This window comes from Saimiri boliviensis, chromosome 12 (assembly GCF_048565385.1).
Source record: "Saimiri boliviensis isolate mSaiBol1 chromosome 12, mSaiBol1.pri, whole genome shotgun sequence".
Taxonomy (NCBI): Eukaryota; Metazoa; Chordata; class Mammalia; order Primates; family Cebidae; genus Saimiri; species Saimiri boliviensis.
In genome coordinates, this window is record NC_133460.1 from 78,932,206 (window position 1) to 78,950,885 (window position 18,680).

Consider the following 18,680-nt stretch of genomic DNA (forward strand, 5'->3'; position numbering starts at 1 on the left):
AAAAAAGAAAGGAAAAGAAAGAAAGAAAAAGAGAGAAGGGAGGGAAAAGGAGGGGAGGGGAGGGGAAGGGAAGAGAAGGAAAGGAGAAAGAAGGGAAGAGAGAAAGGAAGAAAGAAAAAAGAAGGAAGGGAGGGAAGGAAGGAAAAGAAAGGAAGGAAGTGTGGATTATAGAACAGTAAAACTAAAAGGGACCTTGGTGATGATAATTGGCCAGCCCCTTTATGATAAAGATAAGAAAACTGGGGCAAGGGGCAGGTTATGAGGAATAGGGTTCCAGTTATTTGCCCAACATCACACAGTTACACAGTACGAACTGTGGGTCTCTCCAGGGCAGAGTCTGTCTTTTTAAAATCATTGTTCTCAAGCATCCACTGTAGTCACTGTAACTGCAACTCACTATTTGTTTATTTACATTGATCTCCATATCTTGGTTTCTTTTAAACTCCATGATTCTTTCAAATGATCAATTTCATGAAAAATTAGTAGGGAGAATAGATGATCAGATTAAGTCCTTTGATTTTAAGCCAATCAGCAAGTGATAATGGAATATCGTTAAACTATTGGTGAATTTCTCAGAACTGGCCAAGTTTGGTTAGTAGCAATTAAATCCTCATTTGGCTACAGCTGTTCTGAATACGTTGTAAAGATTTGATGCCATTTCATATGATTTATGTGTCTAATTTTCAGCAAATACAGGTGACAATAAAATGTTGCCTGTGGTTCAGATGAATCCAATGTATTCAGGGCTAAAAAACCAGGAGGATTCTAGCCAAGTTTTTGGTGAAGACACAGAATTGAGAAATTTCGCGAACTGTTCATTGAGAACTTACAATGCCAAGCACGGTTCTAGGCACTGCAGATACAGCAATGAAAAAAAGAAAGTCTCATGAAGCTGACATTCTAGTGGAAGGAATAGACAACAAACAAACGAAAAGGGATGGAGGGATTGTAACTACAATTAGCCCTCTCTTGAAAGTGCTTCCTTTGACATCTGTAGTAGGATTCTCTGTTTGGTTCGGTAGTTAGCAGGACTGGCTTAGAGATGGACAGTCTTGATGTCAAGTCCTAGCTGTGTGCACATTAGCTCCTTACTTTTAAATGCTCTGATAATAGTCGGACCTCTTCACAGAGCTGTTCTCAGGTTTAATTGAAATTATGTCTCACTACTCAGGGTCTAGTTCATTTTAAGCATTCAACAAATGATGCAATAATAATAATAATAATTATTATTATTATTATTATTATTGAGTCAATGGACCTCTAAGTAACACACTTTATTCCTGTTGAAAGATTTCAGAAGATAATGCCATCAGATCTTAGAACTTCATAATTTTCATAACTGATATCAAAAAGATAGCTTCTGAAACAGAACAAGTACAAAAATTGACTCCCCTTGGCAATACCCTCTCTGACTTCCGTAGAAGTCAGGTGAAAAAAAAGCTCTCTCTGGCTATTCCAAGGAACTTTCCTTCTGGGTGAGTGCTGTGGATGTGGTGTGTCTGGTTGCTTCATGCCTTTTAGCGCATGCAAGTCTTTGCCTTTGTCACCATCTGAATTACCCCAGCTCTATTCAGCCTCAGTATGTTTGTTTCTTTTGTTTTGGGTCTAAACTCCATGTCCCAGTACTTGCTTCCCTCTTTCATGAGTCACATATGGCATCCCTCTTTCATGAGTCACAAGGAACTGCAAATGTTTTTTTAAGTGTTTCTGCGAGTGTTACCTAAGCCTTGCTTGCTTTTCTGTACGTCACTTTATCATGTCAAGTCATTTTGCCCAAGCCACTCCAAGCCATGTCATTTCACAGCACTTAAATGGGAGAGGTGTAATTCTGTGGAAAGGATCCATTCACAGTTTGCAACATTGATCTGTAGCTCTGTATATAAAGCCTAAATCTCTATTTAAAACTTAACAATGACCAAATATAAAAACTCTGACTGCTATCCTTTACTCCCAAAGATTTCAGCAAGTCCTGTAGGGTCTACATCCAAAATACGCCTTGACTATATACAACGGCCTGCAATTTTTTACTAATTTATTTGGTCTACTTGTTTATTGTCTGCCTTCCCCATGAAAACGAAGCTCATCTTGCTTACTGGTAGAACACCAGCAGTTGGGCTTAGCACAATGTATGTGCTCAGTAAATATAAATCAATTGATGAATAAACAAATGCTCACATAGCTGTTTAGCAAGTGTGGATGCCATGTTGTGATTTCAAAAAATATATTGACCCATATAGGGCAGTAGTCTGTCTAGTTTTAATCAAGTAAGATAAAAGCATTTATATTACTATATAACTTAAAACTATAAATCTCCACATAAAGGAAGCACATTTGGTCATTCATTAGACTTGACTATTTTCAAAAGTAATTGAGAATGACCAGGAAAGGAATTATCATGAATAAAAACAATAACAACAGCATTGTAAACATCACCTAAACCTCTTGCCAGAATCACTTCTAACCATGTGACAATGTGTAGTGCAATGGATAAAGCTGGATCACAGAGTTGGAGAAATCTGGGTTTTAATCCTGGCGTAGCCTGTTATTAGTTGTGTAAGGCTGACTGTATTTCTCTACCTCTCTCCAGGCTTACTTTCCCATCTACAAAATGAATCAACTTTATACAGGTAGTCTGTGGATTCAATTGTTAAGTAATTAAAATACTTACTATTGTTCCAAACGCGTCATCATTGTGTCAGTTAACTTTTGCTGTGTAGTAAAGCACTCCCAAAACTTACTCACTTTTCAAAACAATCATTTATTTAGCCCATGATTCTGTGAATTGGTTGAGTAATTCTAGTCTGGATCAATTGATCTCTGCTGGCGTCTCTCATGTATCTGTGGTGGCAGTTGGACTGACAAGTGGATGATCTAGGATCTAGGATGGTCTCACTATGTGTCTGGCTGTTGGTAAGTTATCAGCCAAGGTGACAGAAGTGACTGGCCATGGTTTCTCATGCTCCAGCAATCTAGTTCAGGATTCTTCACACGGTAGTTGTTGCAAAGTTTCCAAAAGCAACAAGAGAGAGCAAGCTCCAAAGCATAAGTATTTTTTAAACTGCTTGCATCACATTTGCTAAATTTCCATTAGTTAAGGAAATCACAGTTCTAGCACATCGTCAGTGAAGGAAATCACAGTTCTAGCACATCGTCAGTGAAGGAAATAATTCATGGCCATTTTTGTTGCCTGCCACAATCCTCATCATCACTGTCATCATAAAAACTAGTATTTATTGAGCGCTTACTAAGTTCCAGATGCTGTTCTAATCATATTACATTTATCAAAGTGTATAATTCTAGTCACAACCATACGAGGCAGACACTATTACATTCTATATTGGAGAAAAGGAAACTGAGGCACAGAATGGCAAAGCAACTTAGCCAAGGTTGCACAGCTGGAAAGCATGGGAGCTGGAATTCAAACCAATGCTCCGGAGTCATACTTGTAATGGCTGTTCTCTGCTGTCTCTTCTTCACACTCCATATGTGGGCTTTTCCATGATTTCTTCTTTTTCATGAGTGATCTAGGAAGAGATAAATACCTTGAATTTCTTTTTTTTGAGAGAGTCTCACTCTATTGCCAGGCCAGAGTGCAGTGGTGCCATCTTGGCTCACTGCAACCTCCACCTCCTGGGTTCAAGCGATTCTCGTGCCTCAGCCTTCCAAGTAGTGGGGATTACAGGTATGCACCACTGTGCCCAGCTAATTTGTGTATTTTTAGTAGAGACAGAGTTTCACCATGTTGGCCAGGATGGTCTTGACCTCCTGACCTCCTGATCTGTCTGTCTCATCCTCTCAAAGTACTGGGATTACAGGCATAAGTCACCACGCCCGGCCAAACCTTGATTTTGACAGGTTCCCTGAACATTGCCATATCTACCACCACATCGTCCACACTTCAGCATTTTTCCAGCAAAGCACCTGGAGTTTCTCTCATCCAGGATTGATGTGACTGGAATGCGTTATTTCAGTTCTTGGTAGTAAATTTGATCTCTTTCTGGTTCTTTGTGGTGACAATGTTGGCAAGGGTATTGGAAGCTCAGAGCTTCATTCATAGAGCACTTCATCTTTTATTTATTCAGACAAGTTTGGGGCCTTAGAAACATGTGGCTGATAACAATGCTGAAATATTACTTAATATAAACATAGAATTTCTATATGTTTATTAATAGTTTCTTAGAGGTGATTTGCAATACCTTTTGATATCAGAGACTGTGTCTTTCTCTATATCTTCAGCAACTAGCACAGCCAAGGTCACACAGAGGACACATTGAAGGAGCTCAGTACATGTTTGTTGTAAATATTTATATCCATATCTGCATTTTATTAAGACAGGGTCAGAAACACATATACTAATGGTAACCAGATATTGGCCAGGTGTGAGCACTAATGAATGGTTGGGACTGGCATCCAGTGGAGAACTCATGCCCCATCTCACAGTAGAAGGTCTAGCCATTTGATATGTAGGAATGCTCAGTGTTATTGGATTGTTTCATTATTCAGGAGATGCTGTAACTTCAGATGTATATGTAAAACTTTCCTGAATTTAAAACAGTGTATGTCAGATGAAACAGGTCTGTTGACCGAATCTGGCCCATGGTCAATTGATTTCTGACCCCCGCTCCAACACATTAGGTACCTGTTAGTACCTTTCTATGGCATTATTACTGTCCTAAAGGCCAGAGGTGGAAGGGGAGACACAGAATAAGGAAGAGATGGAACGATGAGATGACAAGAGATGAAGGACTTCAGGAAGGATGGATGATTGCCTATTTCAGAGATTCTGCAGAGGTCAAAGAAATGGGAATAAGGCCATTAGATTAAAGCAAATTAATTATTTGGCACAGCACTACATCTACAGGCTCTGTTCTTAAAAACAAAATGGTCAAATAACATGGGAAATCCTCCATTAAACAAATTAAAATAATTTCTTTATTCTGACCCTTCTAATTGTCTTTAATATTCTGCTATGCAATGTAAATCTCCAAAAGGAGAAGAGATTTACTGAGTTTTTTAAAACTTTCATGATCAAGGCATCCTTAGGTCATATGATTCGTTGTAGATAGAATGTTTTGAGGAAAACATTTTGGAAAAGCTGGATAAGAGGCTGAAGAAGCGATTGGGAGTCTATGGAGGCCTGATGGGTAGTCTATGGAGGCCTGACGTGGAGACTGGAATGCGTGGTAGTGAGTGAACACACAATGAGCCAGCGGAGCAGTGTGGCAAGTACAGAAAGTAGGCCAACCTATTAGGAACTAGGAATTGCCAGCTTAGTCATCTTTTTAAGACAAAACCTTTTTAGCATCATTCCATTGCTGAAAACAGACCAGCAAAAAAACCTCAAGGGTGCCCACCTCTGATGTGTGGAAGCTCTTGCTTTAGCATTCCAGGCTCTCATTTATCAAGTCGGCTGACCTTTCTCATTCCCCAGTTATTCCCTGCACCCACACCCTGCTCTAAACACCCTGCTCTGCTGGATGTCCTTATTGCTTGCATGGTGAGTGGTCTCCCAGCTGCTCCAGTTAGAGACATGCCTGTTTTCCAAGGCACAGGTCAAACCCTGCTTTCCCTATTAAGCCTTCCTTAGCCATCAAGCTTCAGTCAGTTCTTTTCCTTAAACAACTGGAGCAGTTACTTCTGAAGGACTTACATGGGACTTAGTGTATTGGAGACTGCCTATATGATTTAGGGCCAAGAGAAGAAAACTATGTCTTGAGCTCTGCAGTTCTCTACCCCCATTTGCCCTCACAGTACACCCAAATAAGGTTAGGATAATATTGCCCAGAAACACAGAAGAGCAAGGGCATAACTCCAATCACATTGCATTTCATAGATTATGGTCTATAGTTATACAATCACCTATTATTTCTTGAGGGTAAAAGAGTGTATTCTCTTTTATAGGCTTTTTCAACAGTAAAGACCATCATTTCTAGACACTGGGCTGAGTATATTACACATTTACCTTGGTGAATCCCACAACCTCCCTAAGTAGAGTGTTATTATCCCTATTTTACGGAGGAGGAAGCTGTCTTGAAACATTTAAGTCAGCTTGTTCACACTTATGACCAGCTCTCTATCTGGTGAAGGTAGTCAGGTGTACAACCTCATGTACCTGACCCCAAACCTGGGCTCTTTCTGTCCCAGTACACCATATCCATGGCCATGCTGGCCACCAGAAATTTAATGACAGAGAACAGAGAATTAAAGGTAAGAATTCATACTACACCTTCAAGTGGCAGATATATACCAGTAGACAGAGGAAGACAGACAAAATCTGGTTAGGGTCTACACAGTTTGAATATAATTGGATTCTGGGTGCATTCTGGGGTTTTATAAGGACCTGCCACAGTTCAAGAGAGGCCCTCTTGAGTGTCCATGGGCCGTAGTTAAGGTGAGATTTGGAGGATGCAACATCATGGGGGCACATGCATGACCCGGGGGGCAGTGAGAGTCTTCTATTCCCTGGCTATTCATCAGTGTCACCAAAGGAGGTGACCTTCATTTCCACCCTACTCTAAGCTCTTGGCTTTTTTTTTTTTCTGTCTCCTTCACTAGACTGTGAACTCTAAGGAGAGAAATGATTTTATTTATCTGGCCCTGTCACAGTTTCTGGTATATAAACAGTAACTATTTGTTGGTTTGATGAATGAATGACAAGTCAGCCAAGGCAAAGTGCTCAAGCGATATGACAGAGAGAGCACAATGTAGTACACCTTTATCCACCCCCATCAGAGAGCCAGATTACCTCACTGCATGTTTTGTCTCTCTCATGTTTGTTTATATATTATCCAGCAGTCTCTGGCTTCTCAGAATGCTTGACAAATTCCAAATCCTCCCTTCAATAATGTCAACCCTTATAATTTTCAGGCCTCATCGAAGATTGTAAAATCCTGCAGCAGCACGAGAGATGTGTGCTGTCCTTTGCAGTTTCCCCACATCTTCCAACACAGTGTCTTGTGCAGAGCAGGGACTATATACATGCACGTTGAATGACTGCATTGAAATGGATTGGAGACATGGTTGGGAACCTGTCCTAATAGTGCCATCTTCTTGAGACAATGCTTGGTGAATTCAGATGGTAAAGGGAGAAGAAATCAGGATAGTGACATAGATGGGGCAAGAAGAGTAAGCAGGATCTATCAACTCATTGGATGTGGAAGGTGGGGAGGAAGAAGAGAAAAAATGATTCAAAGACTTTGATCTCAGCTGACAATCTGAAGGATTATGCTCAAGGGAGAAATAGGGAAGTTCTCTCTCCCCCTGACCCTCTCATCCTCACTTCAGTTTAAGCATGGAGAAAAAATTTCCCATAAAAGTCCATTGAGGCTGAAGCACTCAATGGAGGGAGACAGACATGGACGGTCATTCAGGAGTGTTCAGGAGGACAAGAGTGAAAGGTCTGCCCTCATCTTTCTGCAGAAGAGCTTTGCTCTGCTGAGGAGGAGAAATTTGAACTGAGTGTATTTTTGGTTGGTATGATTTGTAAGTTCTCTGTTTGATAGCAGAGATGTTTGAATGGCCTATTTTATAACTACACAGAGCTTTTCCAAATAGATGGTGTCTGTAGAATGTTCAGGTTAATGCATGAGCCCAGTGCTCAGAGTGTTTGCACTTGGAGCATCTGAGCCTTCTTTCTTAATAAGTCATCTTGGCATTTTGTCAACAAGTTAATTTACTTTTCTAAGAAACTAGATTAATACTTCCTGTACTTTGTGCTATTCACAGATCTACAATGCAGTGAGAAGAGGAGAAGAAACAGAAAATACAGTTCGAGCTCTACTCCATTTTTTCACAAAGCTCCCAGCCTCTGAGACAGCCCATGGAAGGATAAGCATCGGTCCGTGCTTAAAGCAATGTGTCCGAGACACTGTATGTGAGTATCGCGCCACCCTCCAAAGGACGTCAATATCGCAATACATCACCGGTTCTCTCCTAGAAGCAACCACCTCTTTGGGAGCAAGAAGTGGCCTTCTCAGTACTTTTGGAGGATCCACTGGACGAATGATGCTGAAAGGTAACGCCTGAAATTTCATTTTTAACCTTTTATCTTTGACTGCAGAGAAGGATCTAAGTTAAGATTTATGCATCTCCTGATGGAAAATTGAGTTCACTTTTCAGCAACTTTAGGTAAAAGTCGCTTCTTTAAGAGAATATAAACAGGTGGTCCCTTATTGAAGTCTCCTAAGGTGTCAACATTCCAAATAGTAATCATTAAGAGTTTGAAATTTTTTTCAAATGAAGTAAATGGTTAAAATGCTATCTTAAATTTTTTTTTTAATGATTCAGGCAGGTGGTTTCTCCTAGTAGTAGTTTATGACAGATGCCAGTTACTATGATAAGATGCTAGGAAGCAAATATGGTCAAGCAGTCATATTGAAAACCCACTGTGGTTGGGAGCAGAGTGAACTATAGATCTCCTTCATACACAGAATTAATAGGTCTCTTTTGACCAGAAAAGCTAAAGGCCATTTTCCAGCTACTCCCATCTTGAAGGACAAGATAGGCAGGCATCCCACTGAAAAATGAAAGCCAATGGAAAATGGGGTCCCTTGGCAATTGAACCTCCCAGCTACTTCCTACCAGTAGCAGACAGGCAAGTCAGAAATGGCAGTGCACCAAAGAACCCCAGAGACTTGTATACTACACAGCTGTCACAAGCTGCTTGGCAGCCTTCCCTGGCAAGAAGCTGCCAACCAGACAGGGACCATGCAAAGCAGCGTTCCACTGCCTGGGGGTTGCCAGAGCTCAATCTGACAGCAGCTATTGTCTCTCCACAGCAAATCCTGAGACCCAAGGCCAGCAGGCCAGTGACTTTCCTCCTTGATTTTCAGCCTTCTCCATTCCTTACCCTCACACACACACCCCTAGAGAGGCCTAAGAGGAATACCATAACCTCCTTGTGTACTATGTTGGGTGCCAAGTTTGTTTGATTTCTGGAGTCACCCAAACTTCAGGGCATTGGTTATAAATGAATGAAGAATAACACAAGATTTGGTGACAGTAATCCAAGAAACTAATGGTTTCATATTTTTCATCCATTCAACACATTTTTTGAGTCCCTATTAGGTGGTAGGTGCTGGAAAGGGAACAAAACATAGTACCTGTCCTCATGGAGTTTATAGTCTGTAGGCGGTAGCTATTTTCTCTACACACAGGATTCAAGGGTTCTCTTCTCTGATGTGGCTCCCAGAGAGTGCCAAACCTGCATTCTTCATCATACTCTTCCCAGAAAGGTGGGCTGAAATTGGCATGTGGAATTGGCATTGCTTTAATGCTTGTGATTATCCAGGGCCTTATCCCATGAGTTAATCAACATGTGTTGATTAAACCCTCTCAGTTTTCCAATACTTTTTTTTTTTTTTAAGATGCAGTTTTGTTCTGTCGCCCAGGCTGGAGTGCAGTGGTGCAATCTTGGCTCACTGCAGCCTCCACCTCCCAAGTCCAAGTGATTCTCATGCCTCAGCCTCCCAAGTAGCTGGGACCACAGGCATGTACCACCTTGCCTGGCTATTTTTTGTATTTTTAGTAGAGACGGGGTTTTGCCATGTTTATCAGGCTGGTCTCGAACTCCTGACCTCAGGTCAGGCCCATTTCGGCCCCTCAAAGTGCTAGGATTACAGGTGTGAGCTACCACACGTGGCCTTAAAGTCTTTCTGTGTCTCCATTACACGTATTTCTTTAACACATAGTAGAATAAAATGCATTAGAAAACCAGATGGGTTTCTCACCACAAAAAATAATATGTAAAGCATATGTTAGTTAGCTCCATTGAACCTTTCCACAAGGTATACATATTTCAAAACACAATATTTTCCATGACAAGTATATACAATTTTTATTTACCCACTTCATGCTCAGCAGTGCGTAGGTGTTATAGGGGAGCCTAATGAGGTGTCACTCAGTTTACTTGCCTTTAAGGTGTTCATCATTTTAATGAGGAGGCCAGATTTGTATGCACCAAGTAATCAAATAATATAGGACACTGCAGAGAGGTAAGTGCCAAATAATGTGGAAGTGGCTTGTAAGTGCACAAAAAGTTTGGATAGGGATTTAATATTCTTTATGAGGAATGGCTTGGCCTGAAATGTGAAACCTCAACAAAGAAAAGTCAATAAAAGCCACATTCTTTCATCTCCATTAATTGTTAAAGAAATAGATCTCCAGGCTGCCCAGCCAAGGCAGGCATGTCTCCAGTCTTCCACAGATCTATGGAGAGAAAAAAGGAGGCTGCTGGTGTGTGCATCTATGCCCGATAGTAATTTGACCTCAATTGCTATTTGCACTTCCCTGTTCAAAATAGAGCCTCATAGATCAATATTTCTAGTTCTGACACTCACCAGACAGTCAACTAAAGTGTTATCTTTAAATTGGCATTTTATGCAAGAGTTAGAAGTTTCTTTAACTTTTTGTTTTACAATTCTTTGATGATTTCTGAGAACCCCCTAGAAACCCCTGCTGAATAATACAATTAGATGTTTGCCTTCTGCTCCAAACTTATTTCTGCAGTCATAACTTACTCTCTTGAAAACCTTTTTCAATTTCAGCATCCTCTCCCATTTGGTTTTGAAAGTCTTTATGTCCCTCAGTTAAACATATTCCTTTAATATGTAGTGGAAGAAAATGCATTAGAAAGCCAGATGGGCTTCTCACCACCAAAAATGATAAGTATGTGAGGTAAAGCATATGCTAGTTGAACCATTCCACAATGTATACTTATTTCAATTTCAATGTTCAATTGAACCATTCCACAATGTATACATATTTTAACATATCATGTTGTACATGACAAATAAATGTAATTTGTATTTGTCAAATTTTAAAAAATTAAGTAAAAAGAAAATAGGTCTTCAAAGTAAAGAGTGTTTACAGAATCTATAGGATCAACACATTGGGTAGTGAGTCTTGAGCTCTGATGGCCATGAACTCTGCCAGGAGATCAGGAGGACAAGAAGCTGTTGTGATGTGGTTGTCAGCTTCTTCTTCAGCATATGTCCTGTGGCATAGACTTGGCCAACAGCTTCCAGCTATCGGGGAATATATAATACACCCTTAGTCTCCAGTTTATAAATGGGTTATATTCTACAAATTCATTTCCCAGGAGCTATGTAGAGCTTAGAACACTTTCCTGGACAAGCAGAATTAAATGTTGTGATTTGGTTCCCAGATTCTAGTTCTCAAAACCTCTTTAACCCATAACACAGTTGAAATACACACATTTCCCATGAAATAAAGCAGAAAACACTGTTATTGGAATACTGAGCATTAGCCTCCAAGGAAAAGTAATACAAGTGAGTTAGAAGACATTTCTTCTTGGGAATCAATAACTTTATTAAAGATGAATAAAGAGTTAAAACCTTTATGGATATCTTGAAAAGGACTTTTAGCCGTTTCTGAGATTTTAGACATTGGCAGCTGTAGTTTTTTGTTATGGTTAATTACACTTCAAAACTTGTACCTATATGAAAGAGTCAGAAAATTACCCCACTAACTTCTTCCCTAATTTTTTTAACAAGATGCTTATAAATGGTATGAAGAAGGGTGGAAGGAGGCAGCATGAGATTTAAATTTTTTCCCCAGAGATAAAGAAAAAGGAATAAGTCCAAAAGAATAACCTCTTCCATAAGAGAAAACATGTTTGAAGTGGATTAAATGGAATTGGTAAAGGTGAATTAAAAGGAATTGGTAAAGAGAAAAAGGAGCGGGGAAGACAAATGCTGTACGATTTCACTTATATGAAGTACTTAGGGTAGTCAAAATCATAGAGACCTTAAGTGGAAAGGTGGTTGCCAGGGGATGAGGAAGAGAAATGGGGGGTTAGTGTTTAAGAGTTTCTGTTTTGCCAGATGAAGAGTTCTGGAGCTCAGTGGTGGTGATAGTTGCACAGCAATATGAATGTACTTAATACCAGTGAAGTGTACACTTAAAAATGTTGAGATAGTAAATTTTATCTTGTATGTATTTTATCATAATAAGTAATAATTGTGGGGGCGGTGGGAAAGGCATGTTGTGTAGGCCTTTCGTCCCCTCCGTCGTCTATTAGGATGCAAGAAAGAACCGAAGCACTCCTCTTCTGGAAGTGGTTATGACTATGAGATGGGGGTCGTGGTCACCTGTAGTAGATGAGAATAGAAGAAAATGTCCAATGAGTTGATCATTATTCACAAGTCAAGAATGGGTAACTCAAGGCTTGATCGTCTAGAGTTCTGCAGCCTTGGGGCTTTATGGATTAGTACAGAAAGCCAACAATCAGAACACAAACATGCTTGCTTTTCTGCCTTCAGTGCCACCAAAGGTGGTCTGCCTATAAAGTTGAAAGTTTGCCAAATAACAAGAAATACTTTCTGATATGAAGCATTGATCTGCAGGGGTATGCCCTTAATCATAAGGGTGCGCCGTCTCAAAGTGGAAAAATAGCATATGCTTTTCAGCCAGGGACTTCGGCTAGTTTGATAGAATGAAGATCCTTCCACTTCCTGTCCCTGTGCCCTTTTCCCTCTCTTCGTTAATCTTGTTAGAATCTCAGGACTAACACCCTACAGCAGTGACAATTGAAAGAATTATTGGCTTCAATAATTAGGAAGAAATTTTCAAAGCTATCACCTGCTTTTTCGTTTTTTTTCTTCAATGTTTTACTTACTGAAAATCATAAAAACAAGATAAAGATAAAGGGGAGAGAAAAAAGTGAGATAACTGATGGTAATGTGGAGTACTAAAAATGGCAAAATTCGAAAAATAAAGTGATGACAAGAGGGTTTTTCACATAAGGCAGCTAAGTGTTTTCAAATGTGCATGTCGTACCAGCCAACATAATAAATTCAGTATGTCAAGCTAAATTTTTCCTTCTCAAATTGTTACTAAGTAAAGCACATAAATTAAAATATTAAGTATTACATATAACCAGGATAAAATATAGTTGTTCATATTTAAATTGTGTAGTAGCAGGGAGGGCAGATGGACCTACTGAGGCCAGCAAGACATCTGCCATCTTTCTGACAGATGGAGGCCAGCAAGATAGTGCAGACACAGGGCGCCAGGAGGAAAGTCTGTTACTACCATGATAAGGATGTTGGACAAGGCCATCCAATGCAGCCTCACCAATTTGGCATGATTCATAATTTGCTTCTCAACTACAGTCTCCACTGACAAATGAAACTCTATTGCCCTCACAAAGCCAATGCCGAGGAGATGACCGAGTACCACAGTGATGACTACTCTAAATTCTTACATTCCGTTCATCCAGATAACATGTCTGAGTACAGCCAGCAGGCACAGAGATTCAACATTGGTGAGGACTGTCCAGTATTTGATGGCCTCTTGGAGTTTTGTCAGTTGTCTGCGGGCAGCTCTGTGGCAAGTTTTGTGAAACTTAGTGAGCCACAGGCAGACATCACCATAAACCAGAAAGCACCATGCAAAGAAGTCTGAGGCATCTGGCTTTTGTTATGTCAGTGATACAGTCTTGGCCTTCCTGGACCTGCTAGAGAAACACCAGGAGGTGCTGCATATTAACCTTGATATTCACCACAGTGATGGCATGGAAGAGGCCTTCTATGCCACAGACTGGGTCATGACTGCGTTCTTTCATAAATGAAGAGAGTAATTCCCAGGAACTGGGGACCTATGGGATATTGGGGCTGGCAAAGGCAAGCATTATGCTATTAACTACCCACTCTGAGATGGGATTGATAATGAATCCTGTGAGGCCGTTTTCAAGCCAGATATGTCTGAAGTAATGGAGATGTTCCAGCCTAGTGCTGTGGTCTTACAACGTGACTCAGACTCCATCTAGGGATCAGTGAGGTTGCTTCAATCTGAATATCAAAGGGCATGTCAAGTGTGTGGAATTTGTTATGAGCTTCATTTTGCTGATGCTGATGCTAGGAGGTAGTGTCACATCATTTGCGATGTCACCTGGTGCTGGACATAGGAAACAGCAGTGGCGCTGGACACAGAGATCCCTAATGAACTCCTATATAATGACTACTTCAAATACTTAAGACCATATTTCAAGCTTCACATCAGTCCTTCCAATATAACTAACCCAATCACTAATAATGCCTGGAAAAGATCAAATAGCAACTCTCTGGAACTTGAGAATGCTGCCCCACACACCTGGGGCCCAAATGTGGGCTTTTGCTGATGATGTAACCCAGAGAAGAGTGACAACAAGGATGAAGAAGACCCTGACAGATGCATCTCCATCGGTTCCTCTGACAAACAAATTGCCTGTGAGGCTGGGCGCGGTGGCTCACGCCTGTAATCCCAGCACTTTGGGAGGCCAAGACCAGTAGACCACCGGAGGTCAGGAGTTTAAGACAACCTGGCCAACATGGTGAAACCCCGTCTCTACTAAAAATATAAAAATTAGCTGGGCATGGTGGGGTGCACCTGTAATCTGAGCTACTTGGGAGGCTGAAACGGGAGAATCGCTTGAACCCAGGTGGCAGAGTTTGCAGTGAGCTGAGATCGTACCACTGCACTCCAGCCTGGATGACAGAGCAAGACTCTAACACAAAAAACAAACAAACAGCAAATTGCCTGTAAGGACAAATTCTCCAACTCTGATGAAGAGGGAGAGGGTGGCTGCAAGATTTTTTCCAACTTCAAAAAAGCCAAGAGGGTCTAAACAGGATGAAAGAGAGAAAGACCCAGAAAAGAAGAAGTCACAGCGGAGGAGAAAACCAAGAAGAAGAAGCCAGAGCCAAAGGGCCCAGGGGGGAGGTCAAGTTGGCTGAGCAGGCCTTTCCAGCTCTGGCTTCTTGCTGGGTCCCCCAACCCCTTAGATCTTACATTTTCTGTTTCTCTAGACTTTTTAGTAGATTGTTATTTACTAGATATAAACATCTTGGGGACTAGACTGAAAGACAGAAACCAGGGTCCTGAGCCCAGAGCAGCTGTGCTGGGTGAGCTCTTCCAGGAGCTGCCTTGCCACCCTGCCCTCCCTAGTTCTTAACTTTGAACCACAGAGGGAGCCAGGTCTGGGTGGAAGGGATACTTGTATGTAGCCATATAGTAGTTTTGGAAAGGTGTCTTTATTGAGCATTCTAGAATGGGTGGCTGGCTCTCTAAGGACCCTCTGTTCTTTCCAGGTTCCTAAGGTAATATTAGACAGTTTTAGATTGGTTCTGTTCCCATCCCTCCCGACTGGCCTCAAGTAAGCCAAGAAGCTCACACTGCCTGCCCTCTGTGTTCCCCCAGTTCTGCAGGTGCAGATTGGTAGTTGAGTTTCCTTTTTTGGATACTATTTTCTTTTTGTGAGACTTTGTGATAAAATGGTACATTTCTATTTTTAAAAATAATAGTACATTATATATTAGAAAAGAAAACTAACTGTTCAATTTGAGCCAGTCTGAGTGTGTAATATGTGTGTCTCTAGACTGTATTTAGCTATATTAAAGTTATTTAAGATATGTAGGCTATAAATAGAATATTAATATAAAAACAAAAATACATTACAGATATAATATTTTTATTTGAAAATAGGGAATATTTTATTTCAGATGGAAAGGTCTGCCAGCACTTTGAGAGGCCAAGACAGGCAGATCACTTGAGGTCAAGAGTTTGAGACCAGCCTGGCCATCATGATGAAACACCATCTCTAGAGAAAAAAAAAAAAAAAATTAGCCAGCACAGTGGCACACACCTGTAGTCCCAGGTACTCAGGAGGCTGAGGCATGAGAATTGCTTGAACCTGGGAGGGGAAGGTTGCAGTGAGTCGAGAACATACCACTGCACTCCAGCCTGGGCAACACAGCAAGATGCTGTCAAGTTTTCAACTTATTTTCTTTCACTACAATAACTATGTATATTCTATTTGTATCTTTCTCTAAAGTTAATAGCTTTGAATAAAAAACAAGAAATTATAGTAGGAATACACACACACACATTTGACCTACATGACCATACCTCATAAATAGTTTATAAAGGCTGGCTTAGTTGACTTCCTCGTAATCAAAACAACTACCCTTTACATGCCTACCAGGCAAGGAAGGCATGTGCATAGTCCTAATTCCAAGATTTGTTTATTTAAAGAAATACCTTGACCTGTTAGTATTGTGACCTTGAAATTATTTTCTTGGTATTTAAAAGTATGCTTTATTGTAATATTTGGTAATATTTCTGCACCAATTAATCAGCTGAAAATCATTCATTAGCTGTCCACTGTGGCTCAGTGCTGTGGCACCTATAGGAGGAATGCAGAAGATCACATCTGGAAGTTTTCAACTTGTAGGATAATATTTCTCATTCCACAGAAAATGTAATATTAGGTTTAGGCCTACTGAAGTAGTCTTTACCACCTAAAGAGAATTCATAAAGTGCTAGACTGCTAAGTTAAAGGTGGTATGAGTAGGTCATAGGGCCAAGAAGCTTTTAGGCACAGGACAAAATCCTGTTTTGGGACTATGGGTGGTCAAGTATCATCAAGGAGTGTGACACTACACCCAGGTGTAACCTAACAATATGATTCCACACCAGTTGTGACCAAGGAATGTTACTCCATCACCATGTGTGACCTGAACATGGCACTCTGTTCTCAGGTATGAATACACCCATTTTGAGTCGGGAGACTGATTCCATTCAGTTCTCTTATATGCCCTAATTTTGCTCCAAGAAACTAGTTTATGAAAGAAAAAAATTATGGCTTAATTCTTCGTAAAGTTTTGACACCAAAAAGAGAAAGAGAGGGAGAGGGAGAGAAGGAGAAGGGAAAGCTAAGGGAAGGCAAAGGGAAGGAGAAAGGAAGGGAAGGAGGGAGGGAGTGAGGGAGGGAGGGAAGAAGATAGGAGGGAGGGAGGGAGGGAGGGAGGAGAAGGAAGGAAGGAAGACTGGGTAGTTAAAAGCTGGTTAAATCCTAATCAATGAATTCAGAAAGATGACTGGTGAGAACAGCAACACCACACAGGGACTTGGGGTTTACATATTTGATCTGGTTATAAAAATGTCAAGCCCTGATTACAGAAACTCCGAATGGACCATACTGCAGAAATTCATTTACAGAACAGTTATTTGAAACACTGTATTCAAAAAAACAACCATCAGATTCCAAGACTTCCCTCCAAAACTTACTGAATATTTAAGTAAAAACTAGTTCTTAAAAATGCCAGAGAATAGATGCAGACTGCAGAAGTGGTTACCTCCAAGGGAGGCCTTTGAATGTGAGCTTCATTGTGTTTTGGGCTTGAGTCTTGACTTCAACTGTGTCATCTTGAATAGGTGACTGTACTTCTAGCCTTCAGTTTCTGCATCTGCAAAATAGGAATAAAAGCAACAAATTCGTAGAGTTGTTTTGAGGAATAAGTGTGATAATGTATACAAAGAACTTAGGCCAGGTGGCTCAGGCCTGTAATCCCTGCACTCTGGGAGGCAAAAGCAAAAAGATCACTTTGGGCTAGGAGTTCAAGACCAGTCTGGGCAACATGGCGAGATGCAGTCTCTTAAAAAAAAAAAAAAAAAAAAAAAATCCAGATGTGGTGATGTGTGCCTGTGGTCCCAGCTACTCAGAAGGCTGAGGCTGTAGCCCAGGAATCTGAAGCTGCAGTGTGCTATGATCCTGCCACTGCACTCTGTCCAGCCTGGGTGATGGAGTGAGACTCTCTCTCTCTCTACAAAAAATTTAAAAATTAAAAATAAAAAGAGCTTGGCATAGTATCTGGTACCTAATATATGTTCAACCAATCTTTTGATGATGATGGTCATGCTGGGGATGATGATGGTAGTGATGGGGATTGCCACCTCTCTTTTTTATAGCACCTCGAAATGCCAGCCTTCCACTGTTCTTAATTCAAAGACTCTGCTGTTAGCTCAGTTGTAGATGTACAAGAAAAGAAAAAGTACCCTCCAGGTTTTCCTGGCTGTGGCTCTAGAGCACTAGCAACTCCTGGGGCACCTGTGAGGAGGTATCTAGCGGCTGGAGGCCACACCTGTGTAACTCTTTTAGCGAGATTGTCCTTAGTTCTCATGCATTAGGCTACTGATTCATTCAATCATTTGACCAATATTTGTTGAACATCTACTATGTGCTAAGGATATAACAGCAAACAAAATACAGTCTTTACTTTCAAGGAATTTACACACTAATGGAGGAAATGGATAAATAAACATGCAAATTTTAAGATAGTGTAAATGTTATAATTGAAATATAGGGTATAGGGCCCAAGGGGGAAGTCCCTGTACCATCCTGAGTGACATCTGAGGTTTCTACAATCATTTAAGTGCCTAGAGAAATGTAAACAGGTATTTAAACAGGGAAAACAAGCCCTGAACCTATATTATGAAACTTCTATTGTTTTTATTTAATTCTTCACTGATATCATCTGTTTTTTAATCCCTCCAGAGTAGAAAGATGCCAACCAAGCATTTACTCCTGATATTGGGAGCCTTGTCTAAAAATCTATGATTGGGACAAAATTCTGTATTCCAGTTAAACTTTGTACATTTTAATGAAGAAGACTGACTCATTACAATATAATTAAAGAGATTTTTTTTCAGTACATGGCACTGATACTTTTGAGTGTTTCTAAATTGTTTTTTTTTTTTTTTTTTTTTTTTTTTTGAGACGGAGTTGTTTCGCTCTTGTTACCCAGGCTGCTGGAGTGCAATGGCGCAATCTCAGCTCACCACAACCTCTGCCTCCTGGGTTCAGGCAATTCTCCTGCCTCAGCCTCCTGAGTAGCTGGGAT

At 40.6% G+C, this 18,680-nt stretch overlaps 1 protein-coding gene and 1 pseudogene across 4 annotated transcripts in view; both read left to right on the top strand.

Annotated features, from left to right (window-relative positions):
* Positions 1-18,680, top strand: part of PLCE1 (phospholipase C epsilon 1) — a 299,887-nt gene that overhangs the window by 98,950 nt on the left and 182,257 nt on the right. For all 4 annotated transcript variants that reach the window (XM_074382600.1, XM_074382601.1, XM_074382602.1 and 1 more), the window contains exon 2: positions 7,726-8,014. In XM_074382600.1, the coding sequence (XP_074238701.1) occupies positions 7,726-8,014 (289 nt within the window). The remainder of the gene's footprint in view (positions 1-7,725; positions 8,015-18,680) is intronic.
* Positions 11,834-16,737, top strand: LOC141580628 (histone deacetylase 1 pseudogene; annotated as a pseudogene).